At 36.4% G+C, this 22,240-nt stretch overlaps 1 protein-coding gene across 7 annotated transcripts; it reads left to right on the top strand.

Moving 5' to 3' along the window:
* Positions 1-3,760: 3,760 nt before the first annotated feature.
* Positions 3,761-12,713, top strand: LOC111892525 (transcription factor KUA1). Of its 7 annotated transcripts, XM_052771809.1 has the most exons (8): positions 3,761-4,385; positions 4,576-4,772; positions 5,108-5,443; positions 6,479-6,535; positions 7,017-10,834; positions 11,133-11,213; positions 12,010-12,075; positions 12,483-12,713. In XM_052771809.1, exons 1-4 carry the CDS (start codon positions 4,052-4,054, stop codon positions 6,533-6,535), a joined length of 924 nt encoding a protein of 307 aa, XP_052627769.1. In that variant the 5' UTR covers positions 3,761-4,051; the 3' UTR covers positions 7,017-10,834; positions 11,133-11,213; positions 12,010-12,075; positions 12,483-12,713. The 7 variants fall into 7 exon arrangements, with proteins under 7 accessions (XP_052627769.1, XP_052627771.1, XP_052627770.1 ...); XM_052771811.1 differs by lacking the exon at positions 11,133-11,213 and having other exon boundaries at positions 7,017-7,389; XM_052771812.1 differs by lacking the exon at positions 6,479-6,535 and having other exon boundaries at positions 3,765-4,385.
* Positions 12,714-22,240: the final 9,527 nt, after the last annotated feature.

Here is a 22,240-nt window from a genome sequence, read left to right as displayed (position 1 = left end):
ATTATATAAAATCCAAAAACTAAAAGCTCTCGAAAGAAGTGATTTTTGAATGAGTTTTTTATTTAAAAATTAAAGCTTTATCATTGAACATTTTTTTTAGGTTTTTTCTTAAAAGTTAAAAAGCTCAAAAAAGCTTTTAATATCTTTGTGTCAACACACCCAAAAACTTTTTCATTGGTTTTTGAGAGTTTTTAACTTTTATTTGTTTTTCTTTTATGTAATTTTACACATTTAAAAGCTAGCAATTACTTTTCTTGATACTTATACACAAATAAAAGTTATAGCTTACAACTTCGAGCTTCTAGTTCATTGCCATCAGCTTAATTCCAACTTTTAGTTAAAAACTAGTTTTACCAAACACGTCCTATATGAATAAAAGTAATTTATAATTATAATATATCTCTATTCCACGAAGGCATGAAGGAATGGAAAACATTCTCACACGTTGAATAAAAATCAATCCAAGAGAAGAAATCACATTCCATGTTGAATGCTCCGTTCCATTCATTCATCGCAAACAAACAACATTTTTTCATTGGACAATATTGCTACATTCGATTCCTTTTCTATACACTATGTTGACATATTATGATTCATTCATTAAAAAATATTCAAATATAAATAAAAAGTTTGAGATAATTCCCACGACAATCTTAGATTTTGAGGTTGCACCAGCTCATGAGAAGATTCCAATTCCTTCGTGGTCCAGTTAGCATTTAACTTATATAGTTATACCTTTTATTTTAAAGACGATAGACCTTTCTAGTGCCACTTGGGCCTTCTTTTTCATACTAAAGTAGATTGGTGTCATTAAGGCTTTTGTTTATACATACGTGACTTTTTTGTAATCTTTCTTTTGTAACAAGTACCATGATAAATAAATAATATACCATGACCATGCATCCAAGTACATAAGGCTTTATTCTTTAGTCTACATTTAAAAATGTTTTACAACTTTTGATTAAGATCAATGTGCTTTTGTACTTTGATTTGGTCATAGTGTTGGTGCGTTTCCACAAATGATATGCATGAAAACTCACATAATGGCCATAAAAGTAAATGGTTTTATGGTACGATAAAATTAGTGGCTTCAAGATTGTTGACCCCTCCTTTTCCTAGGCCCATATTGGCTTGAATCGCACATGAAGATCTTTGTTTCTAATTAAAGCCGAATTGTTTGGTAGATGTATTTATGGTTCATGTTAATTCAATTGGTAATATTGTTGTATCACTTGGTAAAAAAAGTAAAAAAAAAAATGAAGCATTGTAACATAACTTGGTAAATAAGATCATTCAAATACCTAGAACAAAAGGGCTTCAATGGTAGCCCACCAACATAGTGCACTCCGTCCCCATTGTATTGTGGTAGCTATGGCGTTGTGGAATTTGGTCACTACCATAATTAAGAACGGTACATCATTTTTTTTTCTCTCTTTACTTTTTAATTAACTAATATATATATTTTTTAATAAATAATAAAAAAAGATAAAAGGGATATCGTGATGTTGAGTGGTGTGGCGATGAGATGATCCTAACATGTCGCACCACCACAATTTTGGTAGTGATATGTATACCGAATGATCTAAGTGAAACATTACATATAGTGTATATTTTAGTCAATTGTATTTGCATATTTCATATAAAAACCAAAACCATTGTTGCATAAATTAAAAAAATTATGACTTAAATATTACATCTTACATTAGGGTTAATCACAAAAATGACATCACTCTCAAAAAGCTAATTTAAGCATCCCTTTAATACATTCATTTGTTACAATTGGGTAGTATTTTATGCATGAATAGTTGTACTCGTGTAGACTTTGCTTTTCTAGAAGAAACTATTCTTTTAGTAATAAAAGTGTATTTGGCAAGTTGCCATTTTGTTTATGTGTTGTTTTCATAGGATACCAACCTCACTCAAGATCTATGATTCGTGAAGTGGAGACTATCTGGCTTGGCCAATCTGATTTAGGGTAACATTATTATATAGTTTTATAAACTTTTAAACATTGTTTTCTTGAGATATATATATATATATATATATATATATATATATATATATATATATATATATATATATATATATATATATATATATATATATATCTCAACTAGTTGCATGATTAAACCAATTTTATCGTTGAAAAGAAACTATATTTTTAAAATATCTCAACTTGTTGCATGATTAAACTAATTTTATCATGGAGAAAAGAACTTAGTCAAAGAAAGTTAATTAGGCCGCATATAATATGGTGTTGGAAGATTCCCTCTTATAGTAATGACAAACTCCAAATCCTTTAAAATATATTCGCCAATGGAAGGTTTTGTGTGTGTATGTATGTATGTATGTATGTATGTATGGGGTAATCTTTAGTAGATTCAATTTGTTCTTTTTACGTATTATAAGAGATTCACACGCATTATTTTAATTCAATTTCGATAGGAATCTTTATATTGTTTATCTTCGAAATATTTGTATTTAATAGTTGTTTAACATCCAAACCGACATGATTGGTTGAATTGGTTGACCTTTTCGGTTTGAAAAGACAGAATCTAGATCAATCTTAAAAACTAATTATGAATTATAGTGTTGGTTTTGAACAATTGATTATGAAGATACGTTTAAATGATATGTGTAGTTTATCCTAAATGGAAATAAAGTTATCATTTTTTATTTTTTTAGGCACCTAAGATATATCTTTTTTTTTTTCTTTTTTTTTTTTTAATAAAGAAAAAAACAGACATTTTATTTTATTTTAAATTTAACGAGATAAATAGGTGCTGAACAGTTTATAGACTTTTTCATTTATTTTTCTTTATTTTAGTGGATTTCATATTATATTTCTTAAGGTGGTGGTTGATGCTTGATGGGGTTGGGTGGATAAGTACTTACACCCTAAATTATTGGCTTCTTAGGTACCAATAAAACACGAGCAAATAAATTTAGAACGTTTTTTATATAATATAAAATGAACTTAAAAACAAATCCGACTTCGTTTTTTTCTTACCAAACTATCGATTTTTGGTAATCTATATGTACTAGAAACTTTTAAATTATAAAATAAACTTATTTCAAAATGAGAGGAATAGACAAATTTTCATTTTAAAATTATGATTTTTGTTTAATTTTTGCTATAGTGATATGCCATTTTACTACTGGGGTTCATAGCTTTGATTTTGTCTTGGTTTTGAAAAAGAAAACTTACAGGATAAAAACAAATATAAATGATTTGTCCATTAAGTTAAGACCCATAATGATTAGTTTCACAAATAGATACACGTTATATTGCATAATATACAAGTTATTACAAAAAGGTTATTCCGAAATTATGTCATTAAAAGATTCAACTCATAAAATACCCAAACTTAATACTTGATTGATCATCAAATAATTAAATCAAGATTGGTTTCTTTATTAATCATGTCAACATATGCTTACAACTTCAACGATGTTAATGTCAAGATTCTTTAAGAGGTTAATTGAGGCCTTCCATACTCCAATAATAGATGCCGGCCAGTGTAAAATATCAAATCCATAGTACAAACTTATTTAAATTATCTTTACTCGACTATAACTTCATATTTTATCTTGTTATCGGATATGTAACTTGGGTTTTGTTTATTATTAAAAAATAGCATAAATCCCAAGTGGACAAACGAATGTCTTGATCTTTAAACCCTACTATGTTTGTGCAAATTAATCACGAACACATCATATCATATCTTCCCGTGATATCCTTTCGAGATGCCAATATCATGTATCAAGATTCTTTTCTTCTATTTATATAGTTGGATAAGTGATTTTGGTCATAAAAATATTATCTTTTTTCAAATCGTAAAAAAGAATATCCACCCAATCATTTATTCTTAGGTTTGCATCCATTTTTGCCAAAACCCCACCTCCCACCACACATATATCATCATCATTATTTGCCTTTGTGCCAAACCTAACATTTCCTTTTCTTTTCTCTCTTTGGGTGTGCTTTTTAGGTGTTGGGTATTTGTGGGTCATTCTTACTTCTTTCTTTTGCAAAAGAATTTGAACCAAAATGGGGAGAAAATGCTCACATTGTGGAAACATAGGCCACAATTCAAGAACTTGCACTAGTTATAATAGAGGCAATGTCAATAGCACAATCTTGATAGGTGGGGGTGGTGGAGGGGGATTGAGGCTCTTTGGGGTTCAACTAGACACACCACACTCTATGGTCATTAAGAAATGCCTTAGCATGGATTGTTTGGCTTCTTCATCACCACTACAAGCTTCAACTTCACATTCACCTTCATCTTCCTTATCTTCTTCTCGGGTGTCCGCTAGCGACCTCAAGAGTATGTCACTTGGTTATGCTTCAGATGGTCTTAGAGCTCAAGAACGGAAAAAAGGTATGCAAGAATCATCAACAATATTATTTACTTATATACTGTATGAGAGTGTTGAAAAGTTCTCTTTATGGTTACATTATATTATGTATGCCACCATATGCCATGCATGTATTCAACTTTAAAATTCTTTTTTTTACATAAAAAGAATGTAGAATTTCAATTGTGACATATTGGTTGGGTGGTTTTGAAGGATTTCCTTGGTCGGAAGATGAACACCGTCTATTTTTAACTGGTCTTGAAAAACTTGGGAAAGGTGATTGGAGAGGGATTTCAAGGAACTATGTGACCACAAGAACACCTACACAAGTTGCAAGTCATGCCCAAAAGTACTTTCTAAGGCAGGCTAGTCTTGTCAAGAAGAAACGTCGTTCGAGCCTCTTTGATTTGGTACGTGTTTCCTCACAATCATGCATTGCAAGGTTGTACTTTGTGTAGAAAAAATGGTACCTCCATTAGGCTTTATGCTATGGAGGTCATATAAAGTTTTAAAGCCTCATCAATGTGCGTTATAGTTTGTTTTATTCAACCATGCACTCCATTCGGTAGGGGTTTGAAACTTTTACAACAATGTACAACACATAATACACAAACTATAACCCTTTAATTGATGAAGCTAAACTCCAAAATTTTTGTAATTGAAGAAAACCCAGAGAATCGATGTTCATTTTCTTGATAAAACTTATAAAAAAAGTTTCTAAAGTTATTTTTGGTTGTGGTCACAGGTTAGGGGCAACAACAAGAAGAATGTAGTAGCAAATCAAGAAAATAGTTACAATATGAGTCGAACAAACTCCTTTGATGAAGGTCATCAAGATCGGAGTAACAATATTTCTTTGATAGATTTCAGTTCACTAAAACAAGAAAATGTCTACTACAATCCAACAGTCAAATCCTATGAAACAACATCAATGTGTTCACATGTGCATGCTTCTCCGTGTGGTACTATTGGCTCTAAAAGTGGTACTCTTGATTTAGAACTTACACTTGCTGCTCCAAAGCCGGTGGAAAATAACAAGTCATCTGCTACTACTTCACTCCAAATTGGGCCAATTATCAGAGTAATTTAATTTGAGTTTAAATTAACCTTTTTTGTATGCTAAAAAATCTAATTATTAAATATTGTAGATATATATAATTTTTTTTTTGAATTTTGAGACCTTCGACAACTTGGCCCGGTTAGAATAAGATATTTTTGTAACTACAAATATACTTATATGTATATATATTACCCTATTAAATTAGGGTTTAATTCGCATGAGCAGAAATTCTCTTTGTATCGGTATTCAATATCTTTTCTAATAAATAAATGTTTTTTTTTCCACTTGTCAGACTCTCATTCAATTTGCTAAATTTTATTTTGTGATTATTTTGAATTAATTTTTTTTCACATGTCATTTTATAAGTTTTTCTATTTTATTAAATTTCATATAATATTTTAATGTAATAATTACAATAAATTTAGTAATAAATTAATATTAATTTCACTAATAAACTTACCTTTTAATTTCAAAATTCTCAAAATTTTAGCTCATTAATTTCTTTTTTTTATTTAAATTATTTGTTTAAATTTAAAAGATAAAAATTTTTTTTCATTATAATAAATCATTATTTTTCTTATTTTCTTATAAATTCAAAGTTCTCAAATATTTTGACTTTATATTTAACTTTTTTCTAAATTAACCCATATAATACATGAGTTTCACAACTAGTTTGTAATATATTCAATGAACGATTTGTCAGACCATTTGTTTGGATAAACTACAAGTTTATAACATGATTGATGAATGGGGCAGGGGCATGAAAAAAGAGACCCGATTGAGATAATAATAAAGATGCAATCCAACCCTATAAAACTATAAAGATCTTGCGATGTTTCCTTCGACCATTGATATAATGTTATTATTGATCAAAACAAATTATGGAAAGTCGTCATTCCATTTTGTGTTGTATGAAAAAACATATCTACTCTAATAAATATACTCTAATAAATGAATATTTTTTTTGCCACATGTCACAATCTCATTCAATATGCTAAATGTCATTCATTTTGTAGTTATTTTGAATTAATTTTTTTTTCATATGTTATTTTATAGGTTTTCTTATTTTATTATATTCCACATACGGGGACGACATATGCATCATGTACTTAGGTAGGTCCTAGGACCTACCTAAGTTCTCAATTTCATTTACAATGTATATTATAGAAAAATTATGAACTATCTTAGAATGTCTTAGAAAAAATAGAGGACTTACCTTGAATTTGATTTTAAAAAAAAAAAAAATTATTAAAAAAACCATTTTAAAAAGAGAAAAATTGTAACAACCCGTCTCTGGTATGTTGTTTCCATAATATTTATTTATTTAGAAGTTTTCAAGAGGGACTCGGCGAGTCTATAGCCCGACTCGTCGAGTAGGGACGAGATTTCGAGCACGTGTAAGTCGGCGACTCGCCGAGTCCATATTCGGGACTCAGCGAGTCTGCCTGCCAGGAAGAAACCCTAAATCCCCGGGTTGCTCACTATTTAAGCAATGTTATGTGCCCCAAACTCGCCTCCCTCACCCTCAGAGAGCCTGTGAGAAACCCTAAACCATCCCTTGATTGATTAAGTGTTTTTGTGTGATTTCTTGAAGGCTTGAAGAAGAAAAAGAGGAAAGGTCCAAAGAGAAGAGGTGTAGAGCAAAGATCCAAGGTCAAAATCAGAGTTCATTGAGGTATTTCTCGGATTCTACAAGTGCGGTCAGACTGGGCATTTGAGCAGGGATTGTACGGCCCCTGCTACCGCCATTGCAGCATCATATCTGATTTGCTTTCAGTGCAATCAGAGGGGACATAAAAAGTCCCAGTGCCCGAGTTTAGCTGCAGCAGGGAAGGTGGCTGCACTTGCCCCTGCTACTTTGAGGATTACAGATGGCCGGCAGGGCCGAGCCGAGGCGCCAGTGGCAAAGAGTAGAGCTTTTCAGATGACAGCAGAGGAGGCACGAGCGACTCCTGATGTGGTGACGGGTATGTATCTTCCCTTCATCTCTATATTGTTATTGATTGTTTATTGCTTATGATTATATGTTTTGTTTAGGGTCGTTCTCTGTGAACGACATTTCTGCTACAATATTATTTGATTCGGGGGCTACCCGATCGTTTGTATCGCTAGTGCTTAGCAAGAGATTTAGTAGAGCTCCAGGGGAGCTGGATTGTCCACTAGAGGTTGAGATAGCAGATGACAGGACCGTGAGGGTCACCAGAGTACACAGAGGATGTTCTCTTCAGTTGTTCGACGAGCAGTTTTCGGTGGACTTGGTTCCTATTCCCCTACGAGGGAATAAGGTTATAGTAGGCATGGATTGGTTGAGTCCCAATGGGGCGGTGATTGATTGCGAGCTGCAGCTAGTGAGAGTTCGCACTCCCAGTGGGGGAGAGTTAGTGATTCAGGGCGAGAGGCCACAGCACGTACCAGCTTTTTGTTCAGCCGCAAGAGCGAGGCGCTATTTTCAGCAGGGTTGCGTCAAATATGTAGCTTATGTTTTGGATGCCCGGGAGAAGGGTAAAATGGTAGTAGATGATGTTCCGGTAGTGCGAGACTACCCTGATGTATTCCCAGAGGATTTGCCTGGGATACCTCTAGAGAGACAAGTAGAGTTCGGGATTGATCTGATTCCGGGTGCGGCGCCGATAGCTAGGGCCCCGTATCGGTTAGCTCCCCCTGAGATGCAGGAGTTGTCTACGCAGTTGCAGGAGCTGCTAGACAAGGGTTTCATCAAACCGAGTAGTTCGCCTTGGGGAGCTCTGATTTTGTTTGTGAAGAAAAAGGACGGTTCGCACCGTATGTGTATAGATTACCGGGAGTTGAATAAGGTAACGGTGGAGAACCGTTACCCACTCCCGAGGATAGATGATTTGTTTGACCAGCTTCAGGGAGCGTCTTGGTTTTCCAAGATCGATTTACGTTCTGGGTATCATCAGATGCGAGTCAGAGATGAGGATGTGCAGAAGAATGCTTTCAGGACCAGGTATGGTCATGATGAGTTTATGGTGATGCCATTTGGGCTCACCAACGCTCCAGCCGCGTTCATGGACCTCATGAACCGTGTGTGCAGGCCGATGCTGGACCGGTCTGTGATAGTATTCATAGATGATATCTTGGTGTATTCCAAGACGCAGGAGCAGCATGAGGAGCACCTAAGAGAGGTGCTAGAAGTTCTGAGGAAGGAGAGACTTTTCGCAAAGTTCTCCAAGTGCGAGTTCTGGTTGCGCGAGGTGCAGTTCCTTGGTCACCTCGTCAACCAAAAGGGTATTTTAGTATATCCGGCCAAGATAGAGGCCGTGATGCGGTGGGAGGTCCCGAAGTCTCCATCCGAGATTCGGAGCTTCCTTGGGTTGGCAGGGTATTACCGAAGGTTCATTCAGGATTTCTCCAAGATAGCAGTGCCGCTCACCGACTGACCAAGAAGTCGATGGTGTTTTGTTGGGGGCCTGAGCAGCAGGCAACATTTGAGACCCTCAGGCGGAGGTTGTGCGAGGCTCCGATCCTTACCCTGCCAGAGGGAGTAGAGGATTTTGTAGTCTACTGTGATGCCTCAATCACAGGTATGGGAGCAGTATTGATGCAGCGAGGCCGTGTTATAGCTTACGCCTCGAGACAGTTGAAGCCTCACGAGGCTAACTATCCTACTCATGATTTAGAGTTGGGGGCAGTTGTGTTTGCCCTCAAGATTTGGAGACATTACCTTTATGGGGTTCGTTGTACCATCTACACGGATCACAAGAGTTTGAGGTACCTTATGGATCAGCCGAATCTGAACATGAGACAGAGGAGGTGGTTGGATGTGCTGAAGGATTATGATTATGAAATCCTTTACCATCCAGGGAAGGCCAACGTAGTGGCCAACGCCATAAGCCGCAAGGCGTCAGTAGCCCCTATCAGAGACTTATGTCTGAGGATGACAATAATTACTCCATTGTTGGATCGGATCAGGGAGGCTCAGGTTGAGGGCCTCAAGGAGGAGAGACAGAAGTGTGAAAGGATAGTGGGCCGAGTAGCTTCATTTGATTATGATAGTCGAGGGTTGTTGACCCTTCATGGGAGAGTATGGGTACCGTACTGGGGCGGAGTACGGCAGGTGTTGATGGACGAGGCTCACAAGTCTTGATTTTCTATCCACCCAGGGGCGACGAAGATGTATAGAGATCTTCGACCCGATTATTGGTGGCCCTGCATGAAGTGGGATGTCGCCTGGTATGTAGAGAGGTGCCTGACCTGCAGGAAGGTCAAGGCAGAACACCAGAGGCCTCACGACAAAATGCAGCTGTTAGACATTCCCGTGTGGAAATGGGAGGACATCACCATGGATTTTATCACCAAGCTTCCCAGGACCGCACGTGGGGTAGATTCGATTTGGGTGATAGTGGATCGGTTGACGAAGAGTGCTCATTTCATACCGATCCATGAGAGCATATCGGCAGAAAAGTTAGCCGATATCTATGTGCGGGAGGTAGTGGCACGTCATGGAGTGCCGGTATCAGTGGTGTCAGACCGAGACGTCCGTTTTACATCTAGATTCTGGAAGCGGTTTCACGACGAGATGGGTACTCGTCTCCATTTCAGTACCGCTTTCCACCCTCAGACGGACGGGCAGAGCGAGAGGACGATTCAGACTCTCGAGGACATGCTCCGGGCATGTGTCCTCGACTTCGGTGGCAGTTGGGATACGTATCTTCCGTTAGCGGAATTTTTGTATAACAATAGTTATCATGCGAGCATTGATCGACCTCCCTTTGAGATGCTTTATGGGAGGAAGTGTTGGACCCCGATTTGTTGGGGCGAGGTCGGTCAGCGGGTCCTTGGGAGCACAGAGGTGGTGCTCAAGACGACCGAGTTGATTCAATAGGTTCGTAGTAGACTGTAGACTGCTCAGAGTCGGCAGAAGAGCTACGCCGACAGGAGGCGTTCAGACTTGGAGTTTCGGGTGGGAGATATGGTCCTTCTGAAAGTCTCACCTTGGAAGGGTGTCATCAGGTTTCGGAAGAGGGGCAAGCTGGGTCCCAGGTTCATTGGTCCTTTCAGGGTTTTGGCCCGAGTGGGTTGGGTTGCTTATCGGTTGGATCTTCCAGCAGAGCTTAGCCAAATCCACAACACTTTCCATGTGTCTCAGTTGAGGAAGTGTTTGGTGGACGAGTCAGCAATTGTTCCCTTAGAAGATATTCAGGTTGATAGCAGCCTGAATTATATTGAGAGGTCGGTCGCGATTCTGGACCAGAAGACAAAGACCTTGAGAAACAAGGTAATCCAGTTAGTGAAGGTGCAGTGGCAGCACCGGAAGGGGTCTGAGTGGACGTGGGAGGCTGAGGAGGAGATGATAGAGCACTACCCGGAGTTATTTGCAGATTCAGCCGTAGCAGACTTCGAGGACGAAGTCTAAGTCAAGTGGGGGAGAATTGTAACGACCCGTCTCTGGTATGTTGTTTCCATAATATTTATTTATTTATAAGTTTTCAAGAGGGACTCGGCGAGTCTATAGCCCGACTCATCGAGTAGGGACGGGATTTCGAGCACGTGTAAGTCGGCGACTCGGCGAGTCCATATTCGGGACTCGACGAGTCTGCCTGCCAGGAAGAAACCCTAAATCCCCGGGTTGCTCACTATTTAAGCAATGTTATGTGCCCCAAACTCGCCTCCCTCACCCTCAGAGAGCCTGTGAGAAACCCTAAACCATCCCTTGATTGATTAAGTGTTTTTGTGTGATTTCTTGAAGGCTTGAAGAAGAAAAAGAGGAAAAGTCCAAAGAGAAGAGGTGTAGAGGAAAGATCCAAGGTCAAAATCAGAGTTCATTGAGGTATTTCTCGGATTCCTTCTGTTTTATGCTTTAAACCTTCATTAGAACACTTCTAGGGCTAGTTTGATGTATTTTCCAAACCTTATAGTTTTAGGGATGCCTTAATAGGTTGAGATATCCCTAGATCTGTTCATTTAGGAGTTGTAGAGCCCGGATCTATTGCCTTTTTGAAGATGCTTTGCATGAGAACCCTAGATCTAGCCTTTATTATGCTTTTTGAGCCTTATTATCTTCATGGATGCTTATGGGCACGTAAAGATAGAATCTTTACGTGCTAATCGAGCTAAGGGAGCCCACATCTATAAGTTTTATACGCTGGATTCAAGCAGAATCGAGTCTAGAGTAGCTGCATGCAAGCGAATCGGCGAGTCGAGTCGCGAGTCCCCGATTTTCCCCTTTTGAGTGATGCCGAGTGGGGACCAGTGAGTAGTAGAGTGGACTCAGTGAGTTGGAGGTCAGACTCAGTAATGGAGGAACTCGGCGAGTTGTTCATACAACTCGGCGAGTCCAAGGCAATCTTCTTAGCTCGAAGAACAACTCGTCGAGTTGTTCATACGACTCGGCGAGTCGGATGCAGATTGCCTGAGTTTTAGATTCGAAAGGGAACTCGTCGAGTTGATGCCATACTCGACGAGTAGCAGCGAGTAGGGTTGAGAAGTGAGAATAGGGACTCGGCGAGTCAGGTCAACTGTAGGTTGACTTTGACCGGGAGAGTTGACTTTGACCAGAGGTAAAAGAGTCATTTTACCCCAATACAATGATTAGTATTTGATTGAGTGTGTTTATGGAATTGTAGCCGGGGAGATACCGGAGCAGCAGCAGATAGCTTCCAGAGCCATACACTCAGCAGCCAGTTCACGAGGTGAGTTTCCTTCCAGTAGAAACGGGTCTACGGCCACAATGCCGGCCCGTTTAGTTAACCGTAGTTCCGGACTTCAGTCCGATGCAGTAGTTAGAGTGCTTGATGTCTTTGTGATTCAAGCATGTTTTGTGTTATGTGTTCCGGACTTTGGTCCGATGCAGTATATGTGTTATGTTAGCGAATACGTGTTTATGATATGCTATGTTCAGACAGTTCCGGACTCCGGTTCGATGCAGGGGACAAGGTCCCAGCCAGTTCCGGACTTCGGTCCGATGCAGTCAGTTCCGGACTTCGGTCCGATGCAGTGGACAAGGCCCATTATGTGCTTTATTTGTTATTGTGTGGTATGTGGTAGTTTGGGGGAGCTCACTAAGCTTCGTGCTTACGGTTTCAGTTTTTGGTTTCAGGTACTTCCGCAAGTAAAGGGAAGAGCTCAGGATGATGGCATCGCACACACCACAACTTCAGTTTTTGTCCTGGGTGTTGATTCAGTTTACTTAGATATATTTTGATACAGTTGTGACACAGTTTTCTCACAATATTTTAGTATGGTTTGAGATACGCAGCGTATGGTTTTATTATATGATACTCCGTTTTATAATTTTTGGTTATATTAAAAATGAAATTTTCGGGTCATATTTTTGGGATGTTTCAAAAATATAAGTTATTAGGGGCAATTTGTTATTTTAAATTATGGAATTGATAACAAAAAGTTAACCACTCTTAATCGTCACTCTCAAAATATTAATAAATAAATAAGTTATTCTAATAAAATGAAAGCCCACATGCCAAAGACTCTTACTCTCCGTTCACCGTTTTATCAATGGACTAATAATCAACTAGTTTTTCGTTAAACCGTACACCTTTTTCAGTTATATTTCAATCGGTTTTTTAAATTTTTTTAATCGGTGACACAAGATACATGAGCCGATTGAACTGATTCAGTTCTTTTAAGGTACATGAGTCGATCCGACCCGACCCCAAAAATGTTGTTGATTTTTTTATTGGCTACACTTAATTTAGGAACAATGTGATTTTTTGTTCTAAATTCACCACTATCCACATAGTATTTTAATATAATAATTATAATAAATGCATATCAATTTCATTAATGAATTTACCTTCTAATTTCAAAATTCATAAATTAAAGCTCATTAGTTTATTTGTTTAAATTTAACAGATAAAAATGCATATCAAGCTCATTAATGAATTTACCTTCTAATTTCAAAATTCACAAATTAAAGCTCATTAAAACTATTTGTTTAAATTTAAAAGATTAAAAACACATTTCAATTTTGATAATTCATTGTTTTTTCTTATTTTCTTATAAATTCAAAGTTCTCAAATATTTAGATAATCATATATAACTTTTTTTTAAACTAACTCATGTAATACATGGGTCTTACAACTACTGTATGATTATGACAAAAGTACATAGGAGCCTATTTATAATTTATAAGGATATATACATTAAAATCTTAATATTTTCAACGATTTGACCTGAAAGTCATAAACTATATTTATTTGACAGTAAAGTCCTAACTATAGGCAATTTTTGACACGCTTACCTTTTTTTGTTAGTTAGCCGGTAATTAGGACTTTACTGTAAAAAAAAAATAAAGTTTAGGATTTTCTTGTCAAATCATGAATTAGGACTTTACTGTCAAAAAATTAAAGTTTAAGACTTTCTTATCAAATCGTCGAAAATATTGGGACTTTAGTGTATAGTCTTGTTTCCTTAGAAACAAATAATTTTATCAGGCTCGTGAGGCCCAAAAACTTTTAATTGTGATTTTCGTCACAACACCACTGTTTTTTCTTACCATCATCATCTTTACCCTGCTACAATCACGACCAGTAGACATGTGCAAAAGAGAGAACGGAAGAGGGTGAGAAGACTTGTAAAACTTTCTTCTTAGTTCGCCGCCAAATCTTGAACTAAAAAAAGTATACATATTGTACAAACACAAACATCAATTGGTTTGCCGCCAAATCAGAACTGAAAAGAGGAGACATATTGTACAAACACAAATAACACACGCCTAGTCAAAAGGGTGTGAATGTTGAGAAGGGGTAAAAATGACAATTTTGCAAAAACCCAACACAACCCTGATTCGTTCTTTCTTCCTTGATTATCTCCATTTTTTCAATGTCAGTTCGTTGAAATTAAAAAAAAAAACTATTTAACAAAAAGCAAAGCGTTAAAGATTTCAATACGATCTAGCTGACCAATGCAGTTCCAATAACACGTATGCTTAAAGACTATTATACTATTAAATTTCTAACAAAAAAAAAAAGATATATACACTAAAGTCCTAATATTCTCAACGATTTGACAAAAAAATCATAAACTTTATTTTTTGACAGTAAAATCTTAATTCACGATTTGACAAAAAAATCCTAAATTTTATTTTTTTGACAATAAAGTCTTAATTACCGGTTGACCAGCAAAAAAGGGTAAGCGTGTCAAAAACTGCTAGTAGTTAGGATTTTACTGTCAAAAAAATAATATTATGACTTTTTTTGTCAAATCGTTGAAAATATTGAGACTTTAGTGTATATATATATATATATATATATATATATATATATATATATATATATATATATATATATATATATATATATATATAATAAAATAAAGGGTTAATTATGTTTTTGAAAAATCAAATTATTAATGATGTTTTCAAAACGACCCATATATTTATTTCATAGAAAAAGACAAATCAATGATAATTTTAAATATAATTTTCTAAAATTTAAGCAAAATTAGAGAAATGATCCAGGTAGCATGTGAAAATACCAAAATGTGCCACCTTCTACATCTTTCAAGCAATATATAAAGAACCTAAAATTATAAGAATTTCATACCAAACTTTCGTACTCATCTTGAAATCATGAATTTGCATTTGTTTGTAAAAATATGTTCTTCTTATCTACTAAAAGACCGGTCGAGAATTGTTCATCTCATCAATCAACTTTCATCTCTAATGATACATTTAGACATCGGAAGATGTTGAAGAGTGAAGAAGGGTGTAAAAGACAGAATAATAATTTGAGATACACACTTTCAGTATTCGTGCATGAATGTGTGCGATGGACAAAAAGAAGCCAACATAAAAAAAAGGATAAAAATCAAGAAAAATAAATTGTCGATAAAGGAGTTTAAAAAATCTCATGTCCGAGGAGAGAGTGAGGTAATGGTTGAAATAAAGAAAATGAATGGAAAACAAGCATACGTTAACCATTTTTTTTTGTAAAAGTACCACGGATGGCAGACTGAATATGATTAATAATGTGTAGTGTTTCAATATTTCGTATCTGATGGGATGTCAAGCCCACCAAACAATTTACACCATTTGTTTGCAAATAAAACGTAATATAATGGTAAAAGGGGTATCGATCCTCGGGGAAATGGTTGTATTCAATCACCGATGCAATTTAAAAGAACTATTGTAAATAAACTAATTAACTACAATTAAACTAAAAAGGGGGGGGGGGGGGGTTTGATTACTTGAAAACTAAAAGACTTGAATAACTAAAAACTTGCAATTAAGCAAGATAATGAGATGCTCAAATATTGGAGAGAGTTGGTTAACTAAGGCAATTCAACACAATGAACATTTGTGTATTTATCATTAGGATTCAACATGAAGTTTATCATTCATCCCAAATTGGTTATAGCAATCATGAAGCATGATATGCCAAGATTCCTCTTAGGTAGTATGGAGGTTGGGGAAGCCCACAACATATCGTCTTAATCAAGATCAAGGGTTTAATTGACGCAATTGAACCCAAGAAGTTAATTAGCCTTAAGAAAGAAGGAATCCCCAATTTCTAGAGGATGTCAATGCTTACACATCCATAAAGGAGCTATGATTCGTAAACTAGAGATAACTTTTACCATCATAGAGCCCTTGTTCTAAGTTAATTCAATGATTCAATGCAAAACCAAAGAAATAAACTAACAATAGCTCATTCAAGTGCCAAGTTCATGATCAAAGCATTAAACAAGCATAAGAAATATGATCTAGAAACATAAACATAAGATAATTGATAATCTAGCATGAATCCTTCAAAAACCCACAACATTCAAAGGTTTTAACCAAAGTTAACCAATATAGAGAAATTAGCCACTCATGGCAACAAAATAACAATCACAAAAGTCTAATTGCATAAAGAAACTACCAATGACTTGGAAATATGACAAGAAATGGGTTTCAAGCTTCAAAATCGCCTCCTCTATGTCTCCAATGGTGAAAAATCGAGGTGTGTAGCTGATGGAACTGATCCCCCCCCCCCCAGGTTATGGTGTGCCAAATGACCAAAATGCCCAAACTGGGCAGTTGCGCGGGTACCCGCACGATGGAAATTCCACCCGCGCAAGTGTTGCTGTAATGTTATTGGCTCCTCATTCCTCCACTCCACCCTTCCACTACCAAATATTCCTTTGGTCCCCTCCATATCCATATGATTTAAACCAACCAATCATCATTTAGCTTCAAATGTGGATGCTCCAAGCCCAAAATAAAAGTCCAAGATCCATCTTCAAAAGCCCACTTCATCCAAGCCTTTTAGATTTTTAAGCCCAAATATTATTTTATGGATCCACCAAGCCCAACAATGCCTTAAGAGCCCACTAATCCCGTCTCCAATCAACCCGCAACCGCAACGAACACCGAAAACCTGCAAAATACCTTATGCAAAATAAAAAGCATCCGCCACGATCCATAATAAAGAAAATAAAGAATGTATAATGCATTAATAATTAAAACATCTAAAAAATTCTAAAATAAACTATAAAATGAAGTAAATAAAATAAACTATCAAATCACCCCAAGCTTAAACCTAACTTGTCTTCAAGTTAGAACAAGACTAAAATGAACTCGTGATGAACTAAAATAAAAATAGAAAAAGAAAGATACCATAGAACTTGGTCAACATCAGTCAACATGGTCAGAATTAGTCCTTCATGGACCCTATGCATCGTCAAAATGTTCCCCTCTTTAAAGCCATAAACCATATTCTTAACCACTTGATGGACGAATAGATAACGGCTGGATGTAGTTGCGGTGTGCAATACAAAGGAAACAGAGATGCGCCCAGTGGGGGCACTTTAAATCACCAATGCAGATCATAATGCATGAAGGAAAGGCGCCTCTTCACACACTATGATTCCTATATTTGTCAGGCTAAAGTGTATAATAACGAAATAGGGCATCTCCCTTGTACTGTCCTTTACAGTCTACCGTCTCATCGTCGGGGCCTTCTCTCACCAAAAATCAAAAATAAAATAAAATAATAAAAATTCTACTTAACCTAAATCTAAACCTAACAACCTAAATCTTCAATCTTGAACTTCTTTTATTTGGTCTTCAGGCTGTTCGTTGCTTGATATTCGATCTTTTTTTTTTTTTTTGAAGAGAAGCCTTGAACTTGGATTCTTGTTCTTTTTTTTTTGTGTTGCTCTTTATCTTCATTTTTCTTCTTTGTTTTTGTTGCTTTTCTTTAATCTTCTTCATTGTTTCTTTTTGTCTTCACTTTTTCCAATTTCTTCATTTTTTTGTGTTTTCTTCTTGTCTTTATTCTTTGAAGGGCTAAGGAATTTCACCATGTAACTGGAGGCTAACATGAACTCCTAATAATCATTGACAATGTGCCAAGATCAACTAAAAAGGGTGGGATATGACTCAAAAATGGGTGTTACCGAAAAAACTTGGTCCCAAAAGATGTGAATTGGGGGACTCACTTCAAAGTTCATCAAGCACCTCAATGCAAGGTGTGACAAACAAAAATCTATCTAACTATCTACTATAGACCCCTAGAAAAATGATGACCTATCTTAAAAAGGTGGTGAGAATCTAACTAAGTAAGGCTCGGACGATACTTGGGAGTACTAAGGGGTACTCCCCTAAAACCAAGATGCGAGTCTTCAATATCTTCAATGTATGCAAAATACCTTACCGGGATAATCTTTGCTCGCACACATTGGCATGACCAACCACATCCCTCCGCACCTAGACCCAATCAAGCTACCTGCATCGGACCCCCATACAAGTGGTCTCAAAATGGTTTGTTAGGTTCAAAACGTGTCCCATTTATCAAATACAAGGAATTCATATCAAGACCCGGGACCAATCTATGATTCAATACTTATGACTCGACGCTATGGTATCTGTAAGGATGAGAAAACAAGAGAGAGAAAAATGCATGAACTTAAACTAGAATGCATCTAAAAAGTATAAAAATTAGAAAAGAAAGAAACAAAATATGCAATATTTTTTTTTGAAATTTTTATGCAAATTTTATGAATGACCTAAATGACTTACTCTAAATGCAACAATATACAACCTAAATGCAATAAAAAAAAGATAAAGAATACCTCACCCCAAGCTTAAAATTAAGCATTGTCCTCAATGCTTAGGATGTGAGTAAGGAAGGATCATACCGGGATCAAGATGGAGGAGGCCTGCGAGGACGGTATGGAAGCAACACATGGGTCGCATAATGATGCTTGGATGGAGTTCTTGGCCGCCTAAATTCACATGGATGAAAGCTTGGTCGCGTAAAGGAGGCATATGAAATGGCTCAAAATTTTCTTATGAAGTGACATATTTGCGCGGGTACCCTCGCAAACTTTGCACGGGTGATGGTTGGGTCGCGCAAATAAATAATTAGCATCATTGGTCTCGCAAAGAAGAGGAAGGATTTGGTCTTGGCCGCGCAAGAATCTGCGAGGGTTGAAGGCAGTCTCGCAAGTACCGCGAGGGTGGTAGTCAGTCGTGCAAACATTTGCGCGGGTGAGGAACAGGCTGCACGCTGCAATCAGATGGCATCCCATGTGGGGATAATTTAGAACTCGGAATCTGCGTGGCTGGGGGTCGGTCGCGCAACGGCTGCGCGGGCACCTGCGCAAGTTGTAGATTTTTACATTTTTTCAAACTTCACCAAAATCATTGATAGACTTCAATTTGCTTATTTTTAGACCAATTTCAAGCTTAGAAACACCCAAAACTTCAAGCGTAGATTATTTATTTACAATGCATTTGTTTAACGTCTTTGCCAAGACATAGTCCCGCTTCCTTCAACCTTCGTAATGTGGAGTTTCCAATGTTATGTTGTTGAATTCTCCCGTGTCAAAGCCTTCATAAAATGGTTTCAAGCGGTGCCCATTCACTTTGAATATTTGATTTGTTTCCAAACTCTTAATTTCAACTGCACCGTGATCAAACACTTTTAGAACAATAAAAGGTCCGTGCCATCGAGATCGCAACTTTCCCAGGAATAACTTTAAGTGTGAATGATAAAGAACTTTTTGACCAGGAATAAAGTTTTTTTTGGGTTATATGCTTGTCATGAAATGCCTTTTTCTTCTCTTTGCACCTTTTGAACCTTTTAATTATCTTCTTCTTGATCACTTCCATCATTGGATGATTCAATATTCTTTGAGCTTCCCTCTTAGGCTTACAATCATCTGCCATGAGTATCTTGTTTGTGCATACATTAGGGCTTATCTCGTTTATTGGCTCAATCACATCAACCCGATACAATGGAGAAATGTTGCTAGGGTACCTCATTGCTTCAAAGATGTTGAAGTGAATGGTTTCTACATCAAACTCCATAGTTATTTTTCCTTTATGGACATCAATGATTGTGTGAGCAATATGCGTGAAAGGTCTTCCAAAGAGGATCATAGATGATTTGGAAGGAGTCTTCTCTTCAAGATCAATGACATAAAAACCCGCCGGAAAAACAAGTTGATTAACTTGTACTAACACATCCCCCAACACTCCTCTTGGAGACACACTTGACTTGTCTGCTAATTAAATGATTACTCCGGTTTCTTCCAAAGGTCCAACATTGAGAGATTGAAAAACTGAATATGGCATCACATTGATCGAGGCTCCAAGATCTAACATGGCCCTTTCGACATGCAAATCACCAATGGTACAAGGGATAGCAAATATTCCCGGATCCTTGCATTTGGGAGGTAACTTCTTGTGGATAACCACAGACACATTTGCATTGACTTGAATGTTTTTATTTTCCTTGAATTTTCTCTTCTTGGTGCATTTGGGAGGCTCCAAGATCTACTTTGCAGGTGATTTCCCTCCTAGATCTTGAAACCCCCTTAGGATCTAAGAGAAAGAAAGAAGCATGAGCAAAGCAAGCTAAATATCATCATGAGAAATGGAATTTTGTCATATGGTTTGATATTCAGAATTTTGAGCTACTACTAAGAAGTTAGGATAGCTTTAATAGTTCCTTGCAATAAAATGATGTTTTGTTATCTTATTTTATAGTTCCTTGCAATGACATTAATGATTGTGTTTCTAATAATAGAAATATTAATTGTGGATGTAATTTTTATAATATCGTGCTTCTGGTATTGTCAAATTTGACCAAGTGAAAGGAAATCTTATCACCAAGTTTCAATTGGACAGAAACTTGGAGTCATACAATTCGAAATTGATGATGAATGAGAGTTTTGTTCATTGGAGAGATTATAATAGAGTCATTATTGACATGTCTATGTGAGGCAAGTGATGGATTAATGGACCTTGTACATGTTGTTATAAACTCCTCAGATCCATCACAAGGGACGATAACTTTATTCATCATGATTCAATGATGTTTCAGTAAATATAGTTGTGTTTATAAGATTAAATGTAACTCTAATACTTTGAAAAGATTTAAAGAGTGGCATAACGAATAGAAGAATCTATTAGGCAAAAGGATAAAATATTCTCCAATATGAAAGGAAAGGAGAGTACTTTTTTATAATGTTTTGTGATCATCTTAGTGATTATGGAGTTATATCACAACTGATCCTCAAAGAACAATAGAACATGTTAGTGAAATTGTATGACTAAGAAGAGGAATCAAATATTGTTGGAAATGGTTCGATCAAGGGATTAGTTATACTTCATTTCCAATCGAGTTTTAGAGTTATTCTCTGTTAAATCTAAATCACATCTTCAAATTCATTCAAACTAAGAAGGTTGATAACACCTCGTAATAAGTGGAGTAAGAATGATTTCTCGCTCAAGCACATTAAGAATTGGAGTTATGGTATTTTTCGGCAGTCGAGAAACAAAAGATGAACTGAATCCAATTATGAAGAGTGTTATCATGTCGGGAATCTGCATGAACTTTTGCATACGTGTTTTAACTCGTCAAAGAATGTCTCTTGAGAGAAAAATTATATGTCTAGAAGTCAGTGGGATTTGTATTGATCTTGATAGTTTCAAGAGTCAAGCGACAATGATCCTTTTTGTTATCATTAGCGTGCAACCCGTGGTTGAACGCCTGTTTTATTTATTGACACATTCTTATTTCTATGCACTTCCAGTTAAGTCGGCATTACTTCTGAGTTCTTTGTTTTTATTTAACTGAAAAAGCAAAGGGTGTTGGTTAGTGAAGGTACACTGATCAATACGAGTGAGCTGCTAACATAAACGAAAGCATTGGTGGGCTTTGAGATGCCAGAAAGCGAGAAATGAAGGATAGTGAAGTTCGGTCCATGAAGGAGACCTAAATGTGATTTTGATTTGTCCTAAACCTTGTCTTATGACTGTAGGTTGAAAATGAAAGTTCTACATGGACGAGAATGTATGCACCTTCTAATCTAGGTGGCGAAAGGTTTCGCTGTAATTCTAGAAAATGTTTATGAGGAAACACTTTCGCTAGTTGATTTTAAGGATTTGATATGGATGAATATGGGTATTGGTTGTATTAAATACATCCTCAAATTCATAATATGATTACGCCATCGCTCTTCATATTTCAAATTATGATGAATGACAAGGAATTTTTTAAACTTTCAGGAGATATGTTTATCATGTCTTGAAAGGGTTTAAACACCTACACTATCCAGATAAAGTGCATAAGCTTAAGAAACCTAATTAGAGGCTTGACGAAGCATCACAAAATAGGAATATGCACTTCCATGAAAAAGTCAAAGGGTACTGATTTCTAAAATTCTAGTCGATTTCTGAGTACATGTCAAAGCTAGTGGGAGCTTAATTGTTATGTTGGAATTGCATGATGACAATACTATTCATAGGGAACCATGTCTCTAGTTTTCAAGTTGTAGAAGTTTTTAACTATTTCATTATATCGGAATTAAGGGAGAGGGAACTCATACTTCATTACGAATCTAAAG

The sequence above is a fragment of the Lactuca sativa genome, chromosome 5, assembly GCF_002870075.4.
Source record: "Lactuca sativa cultivar Salinas chromosome 5, Lsat_Salinas_v11, whole genome shotgun sequence".
Taxonomy (NCBI): Eukaryota; Viridiplantae; Streptophyta; class Magnoliopsida; order Asterales; family Asteraceae; genus Lactuca; species Lactuca sativa.
This window is presented reverse-complemented; position numbering and strand designations above follow the sequence as displayed.

Excerpts from the sequence above, each read along its gene's own strand:
- LOC111892525 (XM_052771807.1), top strand. The coding sequence starts at position 7,347 with ATGACAGCAGAGGAGGCACGAGCGACTCCTGATGTGGTGACGG. Across the intron at positions 7,390-7,459 it reads GACTCCTGATGTGGTGACGG|GGTCGTTCTCTGTGAACGAC; the intron begins GTATGTATCTTC and ends TGTTTTGTTTAG.